Source organism: Diabrotica virgifera, chromosome 4, assembly GCF_917563875.1.
Source record: "Diabrotica virgifera virgifera chromosome 4, PGI_DIABVI_V3a".
Taxonomy (NCBI): domain Eukaryota; kingdom Metazoa; phylum Arthropoda; class Insecta; order Coleoptera; family Chrysomelidae; genus Diabrotica; species Diabrotica virgifera.
In genome coordinates, this window is record NC_065446.1 from 43,782,477 (window position 1) to 43,807,620 (window position 25,144).

General features: G+C 31.3%; 1 protein-coding gene across 1 annotated transcript in view; it reads left to right on the forward strand.

Moving 5' to 3' along the window:
* LOC114325918 (PI-PLC X domain-containing protein 3) overlaps window positions 1-25,144 on the forward strand; it is an 82,040-nt gene that overhangs the window by 35,302 nt on the left and 21,594 nt on the right. Inside the window, exon 3 of the mRNA XM_028274069.2 lies at window positions 14,707-14,868. Within this exon, the coding sequence (XP_028129870.1) occupies window positions 14,707-14,868 (162 nt within the window). The remainder of the gene's footprint in view (window positions 1-14,706; window positions 14,869-25,144) is intronic.

A 25,144-nucleotide genomic window follows, 5' to 3' on the forward strand; every position in this document is an offset into this window, starting at 1 on the left:
TATATATTAATAATATAGGTGCTCAAATTCCGCAGATAGTGTGCTACTTTTTTTAAAAACAAAATGGCGTCCGACAATCGTGATTTTTTCAATTTTTGCCCTATAACTCCAAACATTTTAACTCTACACCAAAAGCACCCAAATAAACATTCACCGTAATTAAATTCTGCATAGAGACGTGTCTTTTCTGATTTACTTCGACGAATATTTTCTCCGGTAAATGCAGGTTTTTTCAACAAAATCTTTCATTTTCAACTAAAATTTTAGATAAGTAATTGTTTATCAATAATTAAATAACTTGGTAATATAAAAGCTCCTTTCGTATGAATTATAATTCCAGCAGCCGATGTAAATTAAATGAAGAAATTAGCAACAATTAAAATGTTAATTAAAAATGTACGGTCACTATAATAACCACAATAATTATGATACATAAGAATAACTACGATTCTTGTATAAAAAGACACTGTACCTATCTAATGTACTTTACAGAATTGAAATTGGACTATTTAACCGGCTTTAGGAATATTTTAAAATTATAAACATTTTTTTGGCTTATAAGTAAATAGAATACCTCGGGAAATATTAAATCAAATTAAAACATGAAAACAGTATTAGAAAAAAAGCGACAGGGTGCTTCTTTTAAAAGAAAAAACGTTTAATTGTGATGAGTGGTTCTTAAGAAACAACCGGTTAAATTTGACCGACATTTACACCAAAGATATAAACAATAGGATCCTAATTTTTGAACCATCACCTTTTTGTTTGTGTCCTCTTTCTCCATACCAATTTTCATATCTTTAAAACATTCATAACATATATTATTATAATAAAAACTATCAATACTACGAGTGAAAATTGCAAAAATAGCAAAATTCCAATAAAAAATTAGGTTGGTGAAAATGTAGTCTCAAAGTTGAAAATCGGTATACGTTAAAAATGCATTTTCTCGGCTTCCCATGGAGCAATTTTGTTCATTATTTTTTTGTTCCCAAGTAACTCGGGTAGAGCCATATAACTAACGCATTACTAAATGTCAAACTTGCTTTCGTTTTGTTATAATAGAATAATTTATTTATAAGGAAATAAAACTACATTATTTTTCCAGTTGTAGACTTTTTTTATATAAACTTACTACAAGTCTACCTTTTAACATTAAAAACGCAAATATTCTCATTTGAAAACTTTATAATGGTTTAAACAATCTTTATTTAAAAAAATTAAAAATTTTTGTTATAATAAATAAATTAATTTATTATAACAAAACAAAAGCATTTTTGCCATTTAATAATGCGTAAGTTAGATGGCTTTCCTCGAGTTACTTTAGAACAAAAAAAGAATGAAGAAATTGCTCCATGGGAAGCCGAGAAAATGCATTTATTTAACGAATACCGATTTTGAACTTTGAGATTACATTCTCTCCAACCTAATTTTTATTGAAATTTTGGTATTTTTGGCAATTTTCAATCGTAATATCGATAGTTTTTATTATAATAATATATGTTATGAATATTTTAAAGATATGAAAATTGGTGTGGAGAGAGAGAACAAAAATAAAAAGGTTATATTTCAAAAATTATGATCCTATTTTTTATATCTTTGCCGTAAATGCCGATCAAATTTAACCGGTTGTATCTCAGGAACCACTCATCACAATTAAACGTTATTTCTGTTAAAAGAAGCATCCTGCCGCTTTTTTTTCCAACAACGTTTTTATGTGTTAATTTAATTTAATATTTCCCGAGATATTATATTTGTTTGTAAGCCAAACATTATTTATAATTTTAAAATATGCCTGAGGCCGCTTAAATAGTCCAATTTCGATTCTGTAAAGTACATTAGATAGTGTGTTTTCATACAGTGTGTTTTTATACAAAAATCATAGTCATTCTTATTTATCATAATTATTGTGGTTATTATAGAGACCGTACATTTTTAATTAACAATTTAATTGTTGCTAAACTCTTCATTCAATTTCTATCGGCTTCTGGAATTATAATCTATACGAAAAGAGCTTTTATATTACCAAGTTATTTAATTATTGATAAACAATTACTTATCTAAAATTTTAGTTAAAAATTAAAGATTTTGTTGGATAAACCTGCATTTTCCGGGGAAAATTTTTGTCGAAGTAAATCGGGAAAAACACGATAATTACGGTGAATTTTTATTAAGCGTTTTTGGTGTAAATTTAAAATCTTTGGAGTCATAGAACAAAAATTGAAAAAAGCACGATTGTCGGACGCCATTTTGTTTTTAAAAAAAGTAGCACACTATCTGCGGAATTTGCATACCTATATTATTAATATATAGAGTCATAAGATTCGATTCCAGCAATAAAATTGCTAGTAAATACCTTTTCCCAAAAAATGGCCTATTCTCCAAGAATCTGCCCAGACTATGAATATTTACATTCAAACTAAGCGAGATATGGTGCAAGAAAAATTGATTTTATTTTAAGATAAAATGTGAAATTTATTTAACCCCTCATCAGAATTTAAATGAATAGATTTCATTTACTATACCTTTTATTATAGATGTTCAAAAAGTTGGACAAGTTTAAAATGCATGGTTTTAAAAAAAAAAGATCAAATTATAGAGCGTATTTTGAAATTTTCTTAAAAATCTTCCTTTTTCTCCATGTAACTCGAAAATGATAAAGAGATACAGTAATGAAAGACAAACAGAATTGTTATCTGAAAAACCCTATATTTCTATAATGTATTATTGTTTTCGTATCTCTTATCATTTTCGAGTTACATGGAGAAAAAGCAGATTTTTAGAAAATTTAAAAGTGGAAATGTTTTTTTGTTTATAAGTTATATTATTTATTAATAACAATTTAAGGGATATTTAAAAGTCCCTAAATAAGGGTTACATTATATCACAGAACGTTTTGGGATTAAAAATCCAATCATCAATGTTAAAAAAGCCAGTAGTGTGCATGCCTAAACCACCAAAATGTTTTGGGTAAAAACCCATTCAATGTTGAAAAGCATTATTATATACTACCTATTTTTAATAATATTTTGGGATGTTGCAAATATTTCTGGATATTACCCAGGGCAACACAGGACTCTTTCCACGTGGTTGGAATGTAAAGAGGATTGAAACCTCACATATTGGAGTTGAAAGGCAACTAAAGGGTTCGGTAACTAAATTGGACTTTAAAGAAAAAATACATTTAAACTTTGAAAAATGTATAGAATCGAATAAAAAAAGTTTGGTGCTGTAGGGGTAAACTGCACGCCTAAAATATGTATCATTGAGTAAGTGTTTAATGCCTGGTTGCACCAACAAATCTTAAACTACAGCTTAGCCAAGCTCGGCTTATAGATCTATAGCGATACGCTTCATTTATTATTTTTTTAATTGCTAATTTTAAATATTAACTTTCTTTTCTATACGAAAATAATATAGGTCATTTAAAATTCACATGTGTTTCGTTCCTAAAATACAAAACCAGATTGTATAAAATTAATGTCTTTTTCAGGGAAATACAAATTGCCAGATTTTCCACGCTCTTTATGTCAACTTGAAAGGAGCTTTTAAAACGCCAGATTTAGTAATTTATCGCCTTTTCTAGCCATATTGTAGAACCGCATACATGATGATATAATAGTTTTGTAGTCTCGATCAGTATAGTCACAGTGGGCACCCGGGGCAGTTGATTCACACCTTCGCAAAAATAACAAACCCTTACGAGATATAAACGAAGCACGCTTGTTTACCCAAAATAAATAAATATATTACTGTTCGTTGTTTATACATTTATTTTAATTTAAGTTCATTGATTGCGTTAACCGCCAACGGAACAGATCCATAATTTTTGATTTTTATCTAAGCACGTCTTAACTGAGATGAAGTTTAAGATGCAATCCACGTGGCAGTCTATTGTGGCAAACGGAAAATTGATTTAAGACTCAATAGTGCAACGCGTATGTTTAATAAGCTGAGCTTAAGGCACGTCTTAAAGTTAAGATCTGTTGGGCATAAATTTTGTATTATGTTATTTCTTATTTTATCTAGAAATACCGTTTTAAATATATTTTTTATAATATTTAGTTAATAAGGATTTAGCTCTTCGCACAAAGACGCAATAAAGTATTTACAAAAAATGTCGGCTGTTTTGTATAATAATCTTTTGTTCAGTTTATGGGAGATTAATTAGAAAGAATTTGTGAGATTATAATAGAAGTAAAAAACGTCGTGAAGCTTTTAGGTCTGGATCCCGCGTATGAAAAAAAAGTTGATTAATAGCAAGCTGAAAATTTGTTAATAGCTTAAGGGTATCTAGTCGGATAAACTTTGATATGTGTGAAAACTGTAACAGGGGCAGTTTTAATTGTGGAACAGGTTAAAAATTTGGAACGGTCAGACCACGAAAACGGCACATTTATTTTGTCCGACAGAATAGAATAGACTTAAACTCTCCGAACAGAGATTAAACTCTCATGCAAAAATCAGACTGCTATTTATCATCTGTCATAATTCCTGTCATTTGACATATTCTACATGTTCCACTCATTAAAACGCCCATTTGCTGATAACTAGCAGTTTGATTTTTGCAAGAGAGTTTAATCTCTGTTCGGAGAGTTTAAGTCTGTTCTGTAGGACAAAATACATGTGCCGTTTTTGTGGTCTGACCGTTCCAAATTTTTAACCTGTTCCACAATTAAAACTGCCCCTGTTCCAGTGTTCCTATATATTAAAGTTTATCCGACTAGACACCCTTAAGCTATTAACAAATTTTCAGCTTGCTATTAATCAACTTTTTTTCATACGCGGGATCCAGACCTATTTGGTTTGAAGGGTTAATATAGAATTTCAGCAAATACTTTTTGAGCTTTTTACGGAAGTAAGGAGAATTTTAGCTCTCGTTTACAAGATAATTTTTAATATAAACGGATTATCTATACAGGAAGGAAGTTGTAGGTTTTTGTAGGTTGCATTTTAGGTTTTAATTTAGTTATGTTTAAGAACAAATTACTTATAATATTATGAAAAAAGTATTTTCATAACAAGTTCTGTATGGTCTAGAACCTAAAATTAAGTATTAATTTTGTCTTTCTTGTACGAGGTTTGTCAGGTAATATGAATTTATTTATATAGAGTGGAAAATCTGGAAACGTATAAGTCTCCCTTAATCCGGTCACTCACGATACTGTGGCGTCGTTTAATTTTTTCGAATTCGACTAAAATAGTCCAGAGTAATAAATATTTTCTCGAGACACTGAAAGATCTAGGTAGCTGACTACTTTTTTAGATATTTTAGACCTATAGGAAGAAAACCTACCTCTTTCCTGACTACAGTTCGCGTCCGTCTTTTAATTATTAACAGTTTAGTGCAAAAATCGCGATTTTTTCGATTTTTTGCATTGTATTCAAAAACTAAATAGTTGACATAAAATTACAAAATTTAGTTTTTTATAACATTGAAAAACCTTAAAAATGCCGACTTTTGAAAGCTAAAAAGTTAATTTGTTGCTACGCAAACTGCAAAATAAATGAAAATCGATATTTTTTAATAACTTTTACTAAAACTACCTTAGAACTTTAGTGTTACACCCAAAGTTGGGTATTGGAGTACTTAACAAACCTTCAAAATTTGAGACCGATCCATTAATAAGTTTAAGAGTTATTCTGTTTGTTTATCCCAGAGACCTTTATTTGGCAATTATATAAGACAGAAAATAATGAAGATAGGGTAATTCTGAGTATGCCAAATGAAAGTAGAAGAGTGATAGTATCAAAATGTATTAAAAATATATAAAAAAATAATTAATATAGTCAAAAATCCTAATGCCAAATTTTTGAAATTTTATAGTTTATAAACATTTAGAATAACTTTAAAAATGGTGCCCGTAGAAACAATATTTTTATATATTGGAGAAAATAGTATTTTAACACGAATTTTCAAATACAAAAAATTAGCCTGGGTTCGTTTGGGACAAAGTTAGCCATATGTGTTTTTTAATTCACAGCGAATTTGTTTATAATAATTAAGGAATTTCATTAATGCCATTTTGAATAATGGGATTTGTATGTTTTCTTAAAAAGTTGCACAAATATTGTATCTTCACAGCACCCTCTACGAATTTTCAAAAACGTAGTTCAAACGATTACTAGGGGGAACCTACAAATCCACCGAGTTAAAATTCCGAAAAAGCAATTTCAAACGAATATAATTTTCCGTATCTCCAGATCAACTCAATGGATGTTGATCTTTCTTTTTTAATTCTTATGTAATTTCTACGTACATTACAAATATGCAATTTATTTTTAAATTTATTAATTAATAAACAGGCTAATTTGTTTAAACAATTCTTGAAAAAATATTTTTTTACAAAAATCTTATTTTTTTATCATTAATGATCATAGAAAAAGTTAAAGTACACTTTAATAAATAAATGATTTTTATTAGATAATTATTTATTGAAGATAATTTATTTATTAAAGTATAGGTACCTTAACTTTTTCTATGATTAATAACGATAGTATGATTAAAATCATGGATTTTTGGGAAAAATTATTTTTTCAAAAATTGTTTAAACGAATTAGACTACACAAAAATTACATACAAATTAAAAAAGAACGATCAAAATATATTCAGTAGATCCCGAGATATAGAAAATTATATTTATTAGTTTTAAGTTGCCTTTTTTAGTTTTTGAACTCGTGCATTTGTCGTTCCATTCACTTAAAACGACTAGTCACCAATTGAACTACATTTAAAGAAATTCGTGTAAAATACCAGCTTTTCTGTGTAAAATGATTTTTTCTGCGGACAATATTTTTAAAGTTATTCTAAATGTTAATAAACTAAAAAATTTCATAAATGTAGCATTAGGATTTTTGACTATATTAAATACTTTTTTATCTTTTTTTAGTACATTTTGATAGCATAAGTTTTTTACTTTCATTTGGCATACGCAGAATTGCCCTATCTTCATTATTTTCTGTCTTATCTTATCGCAAAATATAGGTCTATGGGATAAACAATTAGAATAACTCTTAAACTAATTAATGGATCGGTCTCAAATTTTAAGGATTTGTTAAGTACCCCAATACCCAACTTTGGTTGAAACACTAAAGTTCGAAGGTAGTTTTAGTAAAAGTTATTAACAAATAAAAATTTTTACTTATTTTGCAGTTTGCGTAGCAACAAATTAACTTTTTAACTTTCAAAAATAGGCTTTATGAAGGTTTTTTAATATTCTAAAAAATTTAATTTTGTAAGTTTATGTCAACTATTTAGCTTTTGAATGGGGTGCAAAAAATCGAAAAAATCTCGATTTTTGCACTAAATTGTTAATAATTAAAAAACGGACGCGAACTCTAGGCAGGAAACAGGTAGGTTTTCTTCCTATAGGTCTGCAACTACTAAAAAAGTAGTCAGCTACCTGGATCTTTGAGTGTCCCGAACATGGTCTATTTCTAGATTATTACCCTGGAGTATAATTGGCAAAAATTTTGATCGTCTGTGACCGTGTATCCAACGATATCATACAATTTTACCGCAGACATGCTGGCCTCTCTTCTGAAGTACTGCAGAATTATTGATATCATCGACGATTTGTCGAATGACACCGCAGTACAGTGAGTAGCCGGCTTTAAATGGAAAGTTCGAATTATACCAAAACAGATAGTCTAAGATCCGAATATAGGTCGATATTTATTACTACTTGTATAGTACCCATCTACTTGCTGGATGAAACATTTTTTTTTTATTAAATTTCATACATAGGCAAATATTTCTAGCATGGGTTGCCTATTAAAATCGTGTCATAGCTATTCTTAATGGGGGGTCGTATGGGTTGAAATCAATATTTCAAGCACATTTTTTTTAATGTATGGTACAATTATTTTATTTTTAAATTAAAAAGGCACATTCAGTACAATTCATAGATTATTTAAGAAAAAATTCAAAGAAAAATATTGAGAAATAAGCCAACTGTGGCAAATTTTTGAAGAAACCTCAAAATATTATAATGAATTTTGCGGTGGACATCAGAACTCATTATTGGATCATGGTAAACAAAAAATTCAAAAAGATTTTATTAGCTAATGAGTTTTTCGAGGTAATGCTGTCGAGTTTTTTGAGTTTTATCGTCTTTTGACTTTACTCATTTGAAATTACTCAAAACAACGATTTTTTTTGCAAAAAAGGTAAAAATCAACATATTGATTACTGTTAAATAAAAAATAAGTACAAAACAAAAAAGATCTCAAAAGGGTTATCTCAAGAAATGTCTAAAGAAAATATATACAAAATTTCAGATGGGTCGGTCAAGTAGTTTTTGAGTTACAATGTCTAGAACCTTTGAAAAAAGCAATTTTGAGGAAAAGGCGTTTAAAGTATTGTCAACTTTTATTTTCAATTTCTTTTTTGTCTGTCAAATTGTAAAATGATGCACACCGGAATATCTTTTTTAATCGCGAAGTAATTTACAAAAGAAAATGAGAACAGCTGTTGACCGTTGTCCACTACGTTCAAATGTACTAATGTACTGGCGCGAACCTGCTGCAAATCGAGTCGAAGGTAGGACTATTCAACTAGCGTCTAGACAGCATACCAACAAATCAGGCAGATCGGTATCGATTCATACAAATCAGATTTTTCGATCAGATCGAAAAGTATCGACAATCGAATCGTATTTAATACTATTTTCTATTTTTAACTATTTCTTAGAATCACTGTTAGTTCTTAGATCTAACCTAAGCCTCTTTTTCAATAATAATTTTTTATTTATGTATTTACTTGTGTTTATTTATTTATTTCATAAATGATAACATAATTCATTTTTTTAATATACAATGCCTAACTTGTTGCAAAACAACACAAAGCGGTAGTAAGAGAAACTTAATGAAAAAAAGTATTTGAAACCAAAAATGATAGAAAACTAACAACTCAGAATGTTCTATCAAAAAACCAAAGAACAAAACATCAAAGATAAAGACAGTTTTTGTTTATATTCGATTCAGAGTTGTATCAGTTGTAAACTATACACAAGTAGCATTAAAGATAAAAAGAAGATATTAAAAATAAAGAAGGAAGTGTTATTGAAGAAGTAAAATATATTACGTCATGTCAGTTTAAGAGGAATACCTTCAAAAACTAATATTAAAGGAGAAAAAAGTAGATGTGGACCAATACGGAAATAGACGATCCCGCCAGAGATGACATTAATGAAATCACGATGCAACAAAGCACCAGGTAAAGATATAGCAAAGAAGACAAAAAATGTCACAAACTGATACACAAGTAAGGCAATAACAGAGAATGTAACAATTCTAGAGGTAAAGCTCTTCTCAATATGTCCTATAAAGTGCAATCAACTATTATCTGTATAAAAGAAGATGCAATACACAGAATCAAAGAAGTAGTGGAAAAATCATATGATTACAAATAGAGCTTTTCATCGAATCCCATTTGTTTCGAGCTTCCGTCATATGTTGTATAATATTCATATATACTGTTATATTTCTATTTGATATGAAAATTAAATTTTGATAATTATAAACAAAATTCAATTCAATATAAAATATTTTCAATTTTCTCAACCACGGGCATATAAATTTAAAACAACCTGTATACAACAAATTGTTATATGTAATTTTAAGAAGTGATTAGAATAAGCGTACTAAACTCGGAACAATGTGCTTAGAATAAACAAAGTGAATGACGCGTACCATTATCGTTTCTTCGCGGAAGGTCGATCATTAGCCTATGCTAAATAAAACTCAGTGAAATAGATGATAGTTCATTATCGTTTTTCGCGGAAGGTTTCGATCATTAGCCTATGCTAAATAAGACTCATTTGAAAGAGAGAATAGGTCATTAAAATTTGTAAATAGTTAGAAAGTATTTTAGAATGGGAATTAAATATTTTCTTTTGAAATCCATTAAGCATATTTAGAAAGATTAAAAATTGGTTTTGAGGAATATTACGAATGAGAGTTGGTGGTGGAAGATTGATTTGTGAATTTGGAAGGGATATTTAGAAAGTAGGGGAATGAATGACAAAGTGAGAGCAGAATGTTTTGAGCTGTCGAGAAGTGAAGTCGAGTAGGAGACGGTAGTGTTCGAGGAGTGAGAAAGCCGGTGTAGTTCCGTGAGTGTGGAGTATCTATCGTGGAACGAGAAGTAGGCCAGGTCGAGAGTAAAAGAACCTCCTTGAGCCCAGAGTGTCCCGGTAGCTGATAGCAGTTTCGAAAAAGGTAGAACACAGCATCACGACAAAAGCAGGAACGAGAGCTATTCGAGCTAGTTTTTCAAAGGAGAACATCACTGGAAGCCAGGACGAGGTTTGATCGCAGCCAAGGATAGCAGGAAAGGGTTTTGTGTGAGGACATTTTCAGTTCACCAGGAAAAGGTCAGTCTCATTTGTTTGGACATGAATGTATGGGTTTTTCGTATTAAATTCCACATAAAAAATTGAATAACATAATCAATAATATCAGAAAAGCTTCATCAAACTTAAATAGAGTTGTTCCTAATAACTCCTAATAGTTAAATGTTAATAAAAACTTTCAATTGAAAACCAAAAGGAAATAAGATTCCCATTTGTAAATGTTATGTTTAAGAATAATAAGAAATAGCAAATATTAAGCATTGGTTGCCTTTTAAATAAAATAAAAAATATTTTGATTATAATTGTAACCCATATGTGTATTTTTTTTACTCTTTTCTTTTCTATCCCGATTAGGAACCATTAAGAAATATTTAGAAGCCACGGAAGTAAGTAATTAATTTATAATTCGCCCTGAGATTGAAAACATATTGATATGTGATCTGGTTAATTAATTGGATTAGTATTAATACATTGATTAAAGTAAGTAACATATAAGAATATTATCTCATATCAATAATCAAGATCACATCAATACATACATACATATCTGTATAATATTCTTATATACAGATTATACATTAGACAGGAGCTCGAAACAAACGAGAATCGATGAAAAGAAACCAAACCATGAATCAGTCAAATAGGCATATTCACTATTATACTATATAATGTCGTGCTACAAAAGGCAATAAGATGATGATAAGATGAAGAGCCGAACAAACAGTGTCCTCTTCTGGTGATATAGTTATAATAGTGAAGAGGAGAGATATGATGGCCAAATGCTGCAAGAAGTATGTTCCGAAGAACCAATAATTTAACTTAAAATAAATGAACATTATGAAAACAAATGAACATGAAAATAAATGACTAAAAAATAAATGGGAATTGATAAGGATATTCAAAATAAAATAATAAAAATAGGAAGTATGGAATTTCAAACATTTATTATTAAAGATATATGTGTAAATTTGGGGAGTCATTTTAAGTTTTATAAGAGGAACTGTGTCCTTTGCCTTTTCTAGATCATCACATAGTAGAAGTACAGTAAAACCTCTGTTAACCGAAACAGCTGACAGTTTCAATAATCTCGTCAATATAAAATGAATTTTTGCAAAAAAACAATTTGATGTTAATTTGTCAACATTACTTTAATACAACTAAAGAAGGCAATTAAATATAAAACACGTTACGAAATCACCTTATAGTATTTTTTAATAGCAACTTTGACCAAGAAGGATATGCAATTTGATATTATAAGAAGAATACAAAAAACAATATTATTTTTAACCGAAATCCTTGATATTCGCAACGCCCCCCCCCCCCTTTAATTATTTCGGTTAATGGAAGTTTCACTATATTTCCTTATCACATGCTTCTTTTTTCCACCAACTTATTGTGAATAAATAATCCGCTGTATAATACCTGCCTGTATTTCTTGATGATGTACTTCGATATATGTATATCATACTTATTTTATCTCTCTTAAACCAAGTATGTAAACAGTTATCTTAACATTATATACTGTTCTCTCTCAAAAATATGATGCATATTATTCTAATTTCATAAAGAAATTTTGAAAGTTCTTATAATAACTGCCTGATATGTTCATTCAATTTCTATAGTTTTATTGTAATTTTCCTAGAAAACGGTTACTTTTTAAATAAACGTATTTTATTTTCCTTCAAGATGTTTTTTGTAGCATTCTATTTTTTTATGAGAATGCTGTGAATAAGCCAGCATGTGTTTATTTGCATGTATGATGTGTCATTTTGACCATACTTGATTCTGCATCACTAGTTGTACTCATTCAATGTCTACCAAACAATCTGCCCATGTGCCATATGGTATGATTTTTCGAAATCACTCAGACATTTCATTTCTATACACTGCTATAAATTATTATCTTCTAAATCGTTATACCCTCACTAAGTGATTAATATAAAAAAATACAAAGATTGCGCTGGGCAGGTCACAGCCCAGTGGGACGTCAGCCAGTAGGAAGACTAAATACTGAGGATGGACAACTGGAGGAGAGCAGCCAGAGACAGAGATACTTGGAGGTGGATACTAGGGGAGGCCAGGTCCCGACTTGGGCTGTAGCGCCATAGGAGAGAGAGAGAAGTGATTAATATGACTCTATTAACAGTCTTTTTTATGCTAATAAAGTTCTGAGATGAATTTAATTTTTGTTTTACTTTTTATTAAATCCTGTACTAAAATAAATTACTTAAAATAATTACATATTATTACAATAAACATTTAAATCAACTTTCGTACCTTTAGTATAAATAATAAAGATAATAAAAAATAAAATTAATATAATGAAAAACAAATGAAAATTTGATATTTATTTAATATAGTCATAAACACAAAATAAGACTAATTTACAAATGAAAAGATATCATTTTAACTGACACATTCTGCGATGACAATGTTTTAAACGCCATTATGCTCAATTTTGATAATGTGGTCAGTAATATCAAGCCTAATTTTATTTGTTAAAATACAGTTAAATTCATGTTTTCCAAAACAGTTACTAAAATGAAGAATGGAAGAAACTAGGTATACAAATCTGATCTAATAATTGGACTACAATGTACAATAAGAGCCCTAAAATTAATATGGAATCTTCTTGTCATAAAACTGTACTTGGTAGACTTTTTAAAGTATGTTATCATCAAATATGCCCTTGCATTTTTCCTTTCTTCAGTTATTAGTACACAAATCTACTTAGTCTTTTCATTCTACCCCAATCTAAAACTCTACAAGTTTAAAAACATTATGAGATACAAATAGATTAGAAGAGACAACTCAATACCTGTTGGAAGAAATTCCACTGCTTTTATTTAGGCAATACATTTTTACCTAAAATGCATAATCTAATGTGTTGCAACTAATTTAAATAATGTTAGTTCTTCCATTTATTTATGCCACAACTACCATAACTCATAACCCATACCATTAAATTAATTATTAATTAATTTAATTTAGGTTATGTTATTGTTCTCCCGATGACATAAAACTCCGAGCTACTACATTCAATTCGATTGTATCGATCTGAATTTGATATCGATACCGAATCGCCTGATTTGTTGGTATGCTTTCTAGACGCAAGTGGACTATTCAACACTATCTCCCTACCTCCCAACCTTTGACTAGCTTTGGAGCAAGTTCGCGCCAGCGCGGTTGAGTGTAGTGAGAAACAGTCAACAGCTTGCTGTTCTCATTTTCTTTTGTAAATTACATCGCGATTCAACATATTCCCGTATGCATCACTTTACGATTAGATAGACAAAAAAGAAATTGGAAATAAAAGTTGACAATAGTTTAAACATGTTTTTCTCAAAACTTCTTTTTTCAAAACCTGTAGACATTGTAACTCAAAAACTACTTGACCGACCCACCTGGAATTTGGTATATATTTTCTTTAGACATTCCTTGAGGTAACGCTGTCGAGCTCTTTTTTGTTTTGTGCTTATTTTTTGTTTAACAAAAATAAATATATTGATTTTCACCCTTTTTTGCAAAAAAATAAGTTGTTTTGATTCTGAGTGATATCAAAAAGTCAAAAGTCGATAAAACTAAAAAACTCGACAGCGTTACCTCGAGAAACACATAAAATCTAAAAAAATCTTTTTGAATTTTTTGTTTACCTTGATACAATGATGAGTTCTGATGTCCACCGCAAAATTCATTATATTTTGAGGTGTCTTCAAAAATTTTCCACAACTGGCTTATTTTTTAATATTTTTTCCTTGAATTTTGTCTTGAATAATCTATGAATTGTACTGAATATACTTAATTAATTTAAAAATAAAATAATTCTACCATACATTCAAAAAATGTGCTTAAAATAGTGATTTCAACACCTACGGCCCCTCCTTAAGGATAGCTATGACACGATTTTGATAGACAACCCATTCTAGAAATATTTGTCTATGTATGAAATTTAATAAAAAAATGTTTCATCCGGCAAGCAGATGGTACAGATCAATCTATATTCGGATCCCGTACTAAGAGATATACCTATTTTGCAATATAAAGATGTGAAAGATGCTTGTAACATTGCCAAATTTTCCATTTTTCTGATATTATTAGTCATTGTTGTGTTTTAAATACAACACTGTGTATATTGTACTTACATTGAAATCTCCACTTCAATACTAGTTCAACCTTATTAGGCCTGGATCCCGCGTACCAAAAAAAGGTTATTAATAGCAAACTGAAAATTTGTTAATAGCTTAACGGTGTCTAGTCGGACACACTTTGATCTATGGGAATACTGGAACAGGGGAAGTTTTTTTCTAGATGGTTTTTGTCATTACTTTACTCTTAATATTTTATGTTTTAGGTAGTTATTTTGGACTTCCAACATTTTTATGGATTTACTCAAAGTGATCATGATAGACTGATGCAAATGGTTAACAAAACATTTGGTGCTAAACTTTTGCCTTTTACACAACATATGAATTATGTGTCTCTAGAATACATGACAACACAATATCGGTATCAGGTAATAAATAAAAAACTTTAACAGCAAAGTAAAAAACTTGTTGTAATTGGTACTAAGTTTTTAATTAAAAAAATAAATTTAAAATCCAAATGGGTTACAATAGTTGTACAGAACTAACATATTCGGACTTATCAGTCCAGCTTCAGTGAACTTTGGTTGAATTTAAATTGTTGTTTTCATGTTTTAACGGTTTTAACTATAAAGGTCTTCTTGCATTTGATCGAATCGGTTGGCAACGGAAGGTATCGCTGGAGCTCGGAATTAAATGGCGTAGCGCGCATTTATCGTCAAAATTACGCCAGTTCAGTCAATAAGTGTATTTATACAGTGAGCACGTAAAGGTTGGAATAAATTCATTTTTTCATGAATGGGCAATTTTGGAAATGAATCCCGAAACAGGTCAATTTTTATTTTTAAATTATGACTTTTTGGAATATATATCATACTGGTGACGTCACCCATCTGGGCGTGATGACGTCATCGATGATTTTTTTAAATTAGAATATAGGTCGAGTGATAGCTCATTTGAAAGGTAATTCAATTCTCTATCCAGTAATATAAATATTGACATAATTATTTATACAGGGTGTCCAAAAAAAATTTTTTGGATTCAATTTATTGACATAAAAAGAAGAATGTGTGTAATTTGTTTAACTCAAAATATACTTTACTGCTATCAGAAAACAGGAAAAATGTTTATTTGACAAATAAATATTGTTTTTTGCTTAAATTCAATATTAAAGCAGCCACCCACCTGTCTCTTGAGAGTTTGAACATTTAATTTAAGCGACAAGCAATGAATATTTTTCAAATAAACATTTTTTTTTGTTTTCTAAAAGTAGTAAAATGTATTTTGAATTAAATAAATTACATACATTCTTCTTTTTATGTCAATAAATTTAATTAAAAAAATTTTTTGGACACCCTGTATAAACATTTATGTTAATATTTATATTACTGAATAGAGAATGAGCTACCACCCGCCCCCTATTCTCATTTAAAAAAAATCATCGGTGACGTCAATAGTACAATATACATGCCAAAAAGTCGTAATTTAAAAATAAAAATTGACCTATTTCGGGATTTTTTTCCAAAATCGTCCACTCTCGTGAGAATGAATTTATTCCAACCTTTACGTGCTCTCTGTATATTTCATGGAAGATGAATCTTAAAATTAATATTAATTTGTTGTGCGGGGAATGGGAACAACAAAATAAATTTCCATGAAGGAAGCGTAATAAATGGATGCATAAAAATTATGAAAAACGACACATGAAAAGTGAATTTGCAACTTTATTTCCTAATGTAATCGATCATCAAGCTTAAAGGTTACAAATACTTTAGAATGAGTTACGAAAAATATCAAGAACTCTTATCTGTTAGACCTTTACATTTAATTTTACATTTAAAGTAAAATTGTGGCTTATTCCCAGTAATAATAGTAAAGTGTCGATCGGACGGCCAAGTTGGCTGAGGCGCAGTCGATCGACAAGTTTAGTGGTTTTGCGATCGTGGTTACTTTATTATATGTCAAACTAGAGTTGCATTTCATTTACAGTGTGGTTGAAGTACGAAACACAGAAATAATCCCGCATCATCGTATACTCCCACAACCTAACATCCCTTATAATTTGGCGCCCAATGTGGGGCTTGTCGTGCCGAGGCAGTTATGGTCAAAGATCAGCTTGAAGCAATTATTATAGAAGCCATTGAACAGACAGTTGATGACGCAACTGATGCAAAAGATGGAGCTAAAGATAAAGGGATACTACATCAAATAAAATCCTTTGATTTTATTATGTGTTTGGAAATAATGCATACAATTCTGTAATTGGTTGTTACAGTTATAAGAATACTTCAAACACCAGACATAGATATTATATAGAAGAAGTTTCAAACTAGCTCATGTTTTATCATGTCAATTTTATTTTAAAGTAAGTTTATTTGTCGTTTCGATCTCCACTCTTGAAATCACGGTTATTTGAAATTAATAAAAGGCCAACGTCGTAGTATAAAATTCAATAGAATCTACGACTTGGTCTGGAATAAACTGGTGTCTGATCGGCCTATGGAGGAGCGGTACGGCAAGGGATAAGGGCTTGCGGCTTTGTGATACTCCTCCATAGATCCCTACCGAAGGGCGTTGACTGCTAATAACGGTGTATATTGTTATATTTCTATTTGATATGAAAATTAAATTTTGATAATTATAAACAAAATTCAATTTAATATAAAATATTTTCAATTTTCTCAACCACGGGCATATAAATTTAGAACAACCTGTATACAACAAATTGTTATATTTAATTTTAAGAAGTGATTAAACGAAACTCGGGACAATGCGCTTAGAATAAACAAAGTGAATGGCGCGTACCATTATCGTTGTTCGCGGAAGGTTCGATCATTAGCCTATGCTAAATAAAACTCAAGTGAAATCGAGAATAGGTCATTATCGTTGTTCGCGGAAGGTTCGATCATTAGCCTATGCTAAATAAGACTCAGTTGAAGTAGATAATAGGTCATTAAATTTTGTAAATAGTAGAAAGTAATTTTAGAATGGGAATTAACTATTTTTTTTTAAATCCATTAAGCGTATTTAGAAAGATTAAAAATTGGTTTTGAGGAATACTGCGAATGAGAGTTGGTGGTGGAAGGTTGATTTGTGAATCTGGAAGGAATATTTAGAAAGTAGGGGAATGAATGACAAATAGAGATCAGAATGTTTTGAGCTGTCGAGAAGTGAAGTCCAGTAGTAGACGGTAGTGTACGGAGAGTGAGAAAGCCGGTGTAGTTCCGTGAGTGTGGAGATCTATCGTGGAACGAGAGGTAGGCCAGGTTGAGAGTAAAGAACCTCCTTGAGCCAAGAGTGTCCCGGTAGCTGATTGCAGTTTCGAAAAAGGTAGAACACAGCATCACGACAGAAGCAGGAACGAGAGCCATACGAGCTAATCTTCAAAGGAGAACATTACTGAAAGCCAGGACGAGGTTTTGATCGCAGCCAAGGATAGCAGGAAACGGGTCTTGTGTGAAGACATTCTCAGTTCACCAGAAAAAGGTCAGTCTCATTTGTTTGGACATGAATGTATGGGTTTTTCGTATTAAATACCACATTATAAATTGAAGAACATAATCAATAATTTCAGAAAAGCTTCATCAAACTTAAATAGAATTGTTGCTAATAAATCCTAATAGTTAAATGTTAATAAAAACTTTCAATTGGAAACCAAAAGGAAATAAGATTCCCATTTGTAAATATTATGTTTAAGAATAATAAGATCTAGCACATATTAAGCAGTGATTGCCATTTAAATAAAATAAACAATAGATTGATTATAATTGTAACCCATATGTGTGTATTATTTGACTCTTTTCTTTCCTATCCCGATTAGGAACCATTGAGAAATACTTAGAAGCCACGTAAGTAAGTAATTAATTTTATAATTCGCCCTGAGATTGAAAACATATTGATATGTGATCCGGTTAATTAATTAGATTATTATTGATGCATTGATTAAATTAAATGACATATAAGAATATTATCTCATATCAATAATAAAGATCACATCAACTGTCGTCCAACGTGGAAAGCATTGTAAAGTATTTCTAGTGGCAAATTTGAAGGATAGAAAGAGTAAAGCCGGTATTTGAAAATTTATATGCCTGTGGTAAAAAGTGAGATACTTACATTTGATAACATAAAATTTTAGATCTCTTTAGGTACAAATTTTACATAACTGATTTAATATTTTATTTTTACGATATTTACATTTGATATATTTATTGACAATTTATAATATTTGGGTGAGAAAAAGTCGTCTTGGTAACATACTAGTAAAATTTCATATTTGGCGGGGACAGTACTTCTTGAAAACAAATGTCTGTGACAAGAAGCCAAAGCAAAGACAACAAAAAACAAAAAGAACATTCAAATCAAGAGAATAATTCAGACCAAGAAGATATTTTAGACAAGACAATCATGGCATCAGAACAGCAAGAATTATCAGGAATAGATAAATTATTACAAATGATGCAACTCCAGTCACAAAGAATGGAACAGAAAATGGATGAAACACAACAAAAACTGGATGACAATCAAAGAGAAACAAAACAAACAATGGATAAAAATCAGGAGGAAACAAAACTAGCAATGGATAAAGCAAAAAGGACAATGGATAAAAATCAAGAAGAAACATCAAAGAAAATGGATAAAGTGGATCAAAAAATGGATGAAACACAACAAAAAATGGATGAAACACAACAAAAATTGGATCAAAAAATGGATGAAACACAACAAAAAATGAAACAAGCAATAGAAGAGAACAACAAGAAAATGGAGGAACGCATAGGAAAGTATGAAAAGGAAGTAAAAGGATGTTTGACAATTATCAAGAACGATATGGGACAACAAGAGACAGAGATTAAAGAAATCAAAAGCAAAATAAAGGAGATAACGAATTGCCAGAAAAAGAAATGGAAAGTTTGGAAAATAAGTTGGAAAATGCTATTCAAGTAGACAGAGAAGAAGTGGAAAAAAGAATCACAGAAATAGAAAAACAAGTCACCGAAAACAGGACGCAACAGAATGTCGGAGAAAGAAGAGAAATGGTTATACACAGCACAGATGACGTGAAGATAAGGTTTGGCGGGGATGTAAGAAGATTACACCCAGTGCCGTTCATAAATAGCCTGAAAAAGAAAATACAGCACATCGGAAATTTCGAAACAGCAAAAGAAACTATCAGAAACCATCTCAAATATGAAGCAAGCCTATGGTTCGATAGCAAAGAAGAAGAATTCGGCAATTGGCAACAATTTGAACAAAAATTTTTGAATTATTTCTGGGGAAAGGTCCAACAATTGGAAATTAACAAGGAATTGCAAAATGGGAAATACAATGATAGGATGGGTGTATCAGAAAGGACATATGCGTTACAAATTTACAATAATGCAAAACATTTACAATATAATTACTCATCGGAACAATTAGTCGAACTGATTGCAAGACATTTCGAAGAAACGCTGGAAGACCATATCACATTGCAAAACTACAAAGACATAGATAGTTTATGCCAATTCCTACAAATAAGAGAATCACGTCTAAGAGAAAGAAAATCAAGAAGGTCGCGAGAAGATTACAGGCCCCGAGAAACACAAGATTACAGAGATAGAAATCAAAATAGGAGGGACTATACAAGACGAGATTTTAATCCCAGAAGGGAAAACGAAAATAGAGACAACGGAAGAGGAAATTATGAACAAAGAAATAGGCAATGGAATGAGGATAGAAATCGAGAATACCAGAATAGAAACACCACACGCTCAAATCAAGAAAACAGAAATAATGGTAGACAAAATGAACAGGGATATCGAGAAAACCGAAACAGATCCGACAGACCAAGAGAAAATAGAAGAGAAGTAAATAATACCCAGACAGATGAATATGACGGAGATAGACATTATGACGAAAATATAAACAACGATGAGCAACCGGCGTCTTTTCACGACGGCGCTCACTAAAAACCAAAAATCAAACAGGAATCTTTTGTCACCCCAAGGAGTTTATTAAATTGGCAGGAAACAACGAAAAGAAAAATGGAGTTAATTTAAAATTTGTGGATGGATTTATCAACGAGAAACCAATTAAAATTATGATAGACACTGGATCTGAAATAACATTGGTCAACAGAAAACTAATAGAAGAAGTTAACTTAACAAATTTAATTTACAAAATACCTAGGGTAAATTTAGTGGGCGCAAACAAACGGACATTGGCAACTATAAATGAAGGCATACGAGTAATGGTACGACTGGGTAAGAATATGTATGCACTACAATGTGTAATAATGCCAAACATGTCACATGACATGATAGTAGGAGTTGACGAATTGGCAGAAAAACATGTAGTGATAGATTTTAAAAATAATACGATGAAACTAACAGAAGAAAAAGAAAAAGAACAGGACAAGGAACATGAGAAACAAAATACGGACGAATCAGGTAAAGAACAAACAGTGGAAATGAATTTGGCAGCGAAGCAAGGACAAAGAAAAAAAAGGAGAAAAGGTCAGAAAAAGATAAAAGAAAATGAAACCTGTGGCTCCTCAAAAGAAGAGTTGAGCCCAGAAGAAGAAAATTTGAGAGTATCAGAAACAAAGGAAACCTGGGATTCCTCAAAAGAAGAGACGAGCTCAGGAGAAGAAGTAATAAAGCTAAAAAATGAAAGTGAAAAGAATATGATTGAAACAGTGGTATTTGAAGAGGAGGTATATGCAAACGAGGATGCAGAATGCACGGTAAACATGTGTGAAGAATCTGAGAAAAAAGACAGAAAATTGATATGTGGAGAAGGGAAAGAAAAAGAATTGCGGTTGATGTTAAGAAACTACGAAAATTTGATCAATGAGGACAACAGAGTGGCTAAAAAGTACGAACATTCATTTGAGGTGAAAAAATTGGGAAATTTTCGATCAAAGACTTACCCGATTCCATACAAGTATCGACAAGAGGTGAAAGAAGAAATAAATAAAATGTTGGAAGGTCAAATCATCGAAAGATGTGATTCACCGTATGTTAACCCGATTGTGATAGTAAAGAAAAGCAATGGAGAATTGAGATTATGTTTAGATGCCAGGAATATCAACCAGCACACTGTATCACAATATGAATCACCTCTAAACATCGAGGCCATTTTTGGAAGAATCACCGGGTCACACATATTTTCGAAAATTGACTTAAAACACAGTTTTTGGTTGATACCGTCAGCTGAAAAGTGTAGAAACTACACCGCTTTTTCTATTGATGGTATTGTCTACCGATTTAAGGTAGTGCCATTTGGATTGCAGAGTGCTTGTGCTGCACTCGTCCGAGCTCTACATACCATTTTGAATCGCCATGAAGATTTCATAGTTCATTATATCGATGATTTATTAATTTTTTCACAAGATACTCAGAGTCATCTGGAACACATAGCAATAATTCTGGAAGAATTGGACACAGCGGGATTGAAATTAAACATTGAAAAATGTCAATTTTTTTAAAAAGAAGTCATTTATTTGGGTTTTCAATTGGACACCAAAACAGTAAGATTAGCCGAAGACAGAGTCAAGCTCATAGATGAATACCCAAGACCAACGAATTTGAAAACATTGAGAGGTTTTCTTGGCACGATTAATTATTTTAAAAAGCTGATTCCCGATTTGAGCCAAAAGGAAATCCCTCTGATAAAATTGCTTAAAAAAGGAATAAAATGGAATTGGAAAGAAGAACAGGAGGAAGCTTTCGAAACATTAAAACGAGAATTCGCAAAAGGAACGAAAATATACCACCCCATTTACAATTTACCTTTTATACTCCGAACTGATGCGTCCATACAAAAATTTGCAGGAGTTCTGTCTCAAATACAAAACGACCAAGAAGTGCCGATATGTTTTATATCTCGAGTGACTAAAACACATGAGAGAAAATATAGTGTTACAGAATTGGAGTTTGCCAGTGTACTATATTGCGTAAACAAATTGAGGTTTTACTTATTGGGAGCAAAATTCCCAATCGAAACAGACCATGCAGCTTTAGTACATATCATGAAGAATAGATTAGTAAATAATAGAATACATAGAGGAATTCTATTATTACAGGAGTATGATTTTGAGTTCCGATATATAAAAGGAAAAGACAACATAATAGCCGACGCTCTAACACGGGATGAGGACACCGGAAAAAAGGAAACAATTACTCTACAGGTGGGACTAAATAGATTAATACAAGAAGAAGGGATATATTCGTTAAATGAGATAAGGACAAACCAAGAAGACCTAGAGGAAAGAGAGAAAAGAAGAGCGGAAGTAGAAAATAACATATATTTTAAGAGAATAGACGGAAAGGAACTATATTTAGTGACACAGACATTGGCCGAAAAGATAATAAAGAAATTACATGAGGACAATGGGCATATCGGTAGCAGAAAAGTTTGGCTCGTTTTTAGGGAAAATTACATCAGCCGACAGGATTACCGCATTGCAAAGGAAATTACCCAGAAGTGCGATGTATGTCAAAAATATAAGAGTCGAAATTTCAAAAACGAAAATGTTGCCAAAAATATTGAAGCCCGAAACAAACTAGACATTGTAGCAATAGATATGTTAAGCGATCTAATTATGACCACTAAAAGGAACAAACATATTCTGGTAATGGTGGATGTGTTTTCAAAATACGTAAAATTATATAGTTGCCGCACCACAAAGGGGGAAGAAATATTAAGAAAAATCGACAATTTTATAGCCATAGTAGGAACACCAAAAAAGATTCTACTGGACAATGCAACGTATTTCCGAAATGATCGTTTCAAGGGACAACTTCGAGAACGAGGAATAGAGACAAATTTTGTCAGCATCAGGCATCCACAGAGTAATCCGTCGGAACGATTCATACAGGAAGTGACGAAATTTCTTCGCATTGCAACAGATGGTCAACATCGCCACTGGGACAGGAAAATGGCGGAAATAGAAAGGTATCTAAATACAATTCCGAGCACAGTAACAAAAGAGACCCCAGAATACATCATGAAGGCTGTACTGCCGATAAGGCCATGGGAAGACCAAGAGCCAAAAGAATATCAACAGGTGATTGAAACCGTACAGAGAAGATTACGGCGAAGCAACGAAAAATATATCCAAAGACAGGAACAAAATAGAAAAAGAAGACCAGTGACTTTCCAAAAGGGTGAAAAAGTACTCGTGAGGGCATTACGAGTATCAAATCTTCCTGGGGGCATTTGCGCAAAGTTGATGCCTGTTTTCGAAGGCCCGTACATCGTAAATAATGAAAATGGGATAAATAGTTATGAGTTGAGACACAGGAACTCGGAAAAGATCCGAGGAATTTATAATATTCACGATGTATACAAATATCACGAATAAAAGACAGAATTACATGAAGTAGATAGTAAGTTAGGATATAAGACGTAGATTAAAGTAAGGAAATATACAGGGAGTTGGTTTTGCCTCGAGAAAATTTATTTAAAAATGCAGATAAATTTTATCGAATACAAGGCGGGGATTTGTTATATTTCTATTTGATATGAAAATTAAATTTTGATAATTATAAACAAAATTCAATTTAATATAAAATATTTTCAATTTTCTCAACCACGGGCATATAAATTTAGAACAACCTGTATACAACAAATTGTTATATTTAATTTTAAGAAGTGATTAAACGAAACTCGGGACAATGCGCTTAGAATAAACAAAGTGAATGGCGCGTACCATTATCGTTGTTCGCGGAAGGTTCGATCATTAGCCTATGCTAAATAAAACTCAAGTGAAATCGATAATAGGTCATTAAATTTTGTAAATAGTAGAAAGTAATTTTAGAATGGGAATTAACTATTTTTTTTTGAAATCCATTAAGCGTATTTAGAAAGATTAAAAATTGGTTTTGAGGAATACTGCGAATGAGAGTTGGTGGTGGAAGGTTGATTTGTAAATCTGGAAGGGATATTTAGAAAGTAGGGGAATGAATGACAAATAGAGATCAGAATGTTTTGAGCTGTCGAGAAGTGAAGTCCAGTAGTAGACGGTAGTGTACGGAGAGTGAGAAAGCCGGTGTAGTTCCGTGAGTGTGGAGATCTATCGTGGAACGAGAGGTAGGCCAGGTTGAGAGTAAAGAACCTCCTTGAGCCAAGAGTGTCCCGGTAGCTGATTGCAGTTTCGAAAAAGGTAGAACACCGCATCACGACAGAAGCAGGAACGAGAGCCATACGAGCTAATCTTCAAAGGAGAACATTACTGAAAGCCAGGACGAGGTTTTGATCGCAGCCAAGGATAGCAGGAAACGGGTCTTGTGTGAAGACATTCTCAGTTCACCAGAAAAAGGTCAGTCTCATTTGTTTGGACATGAATGTATGGGTTTTTCGTATTAAATACCACATTATAAATTGAAGAACATAATCAGTAATTTCAGAAAAGCTTCATCAAACTTAAATAGAATTGTTGCTAATAAATCCTAATAGTTAAATGTTAATAAAAACTTTCAATTGGAAACCAAAAGGAAATAAGATTCCCATTTGTAAATGTTATGTTTAAGAATAATAAGATCTAGCACATATTAAGCAGTGATTGCCATTTAAATAAAATAAACAATAGATTGATTATAATTGTAACCCATATGTGTGTATTATTTGACTCTTTTCTTTCCTATCCCGATTAGGAACCATTGAGAAATACTTAGAAGCCACGTAAGTAAGTAATTAATTTTATAATTCGCCCTGAGATTGAAA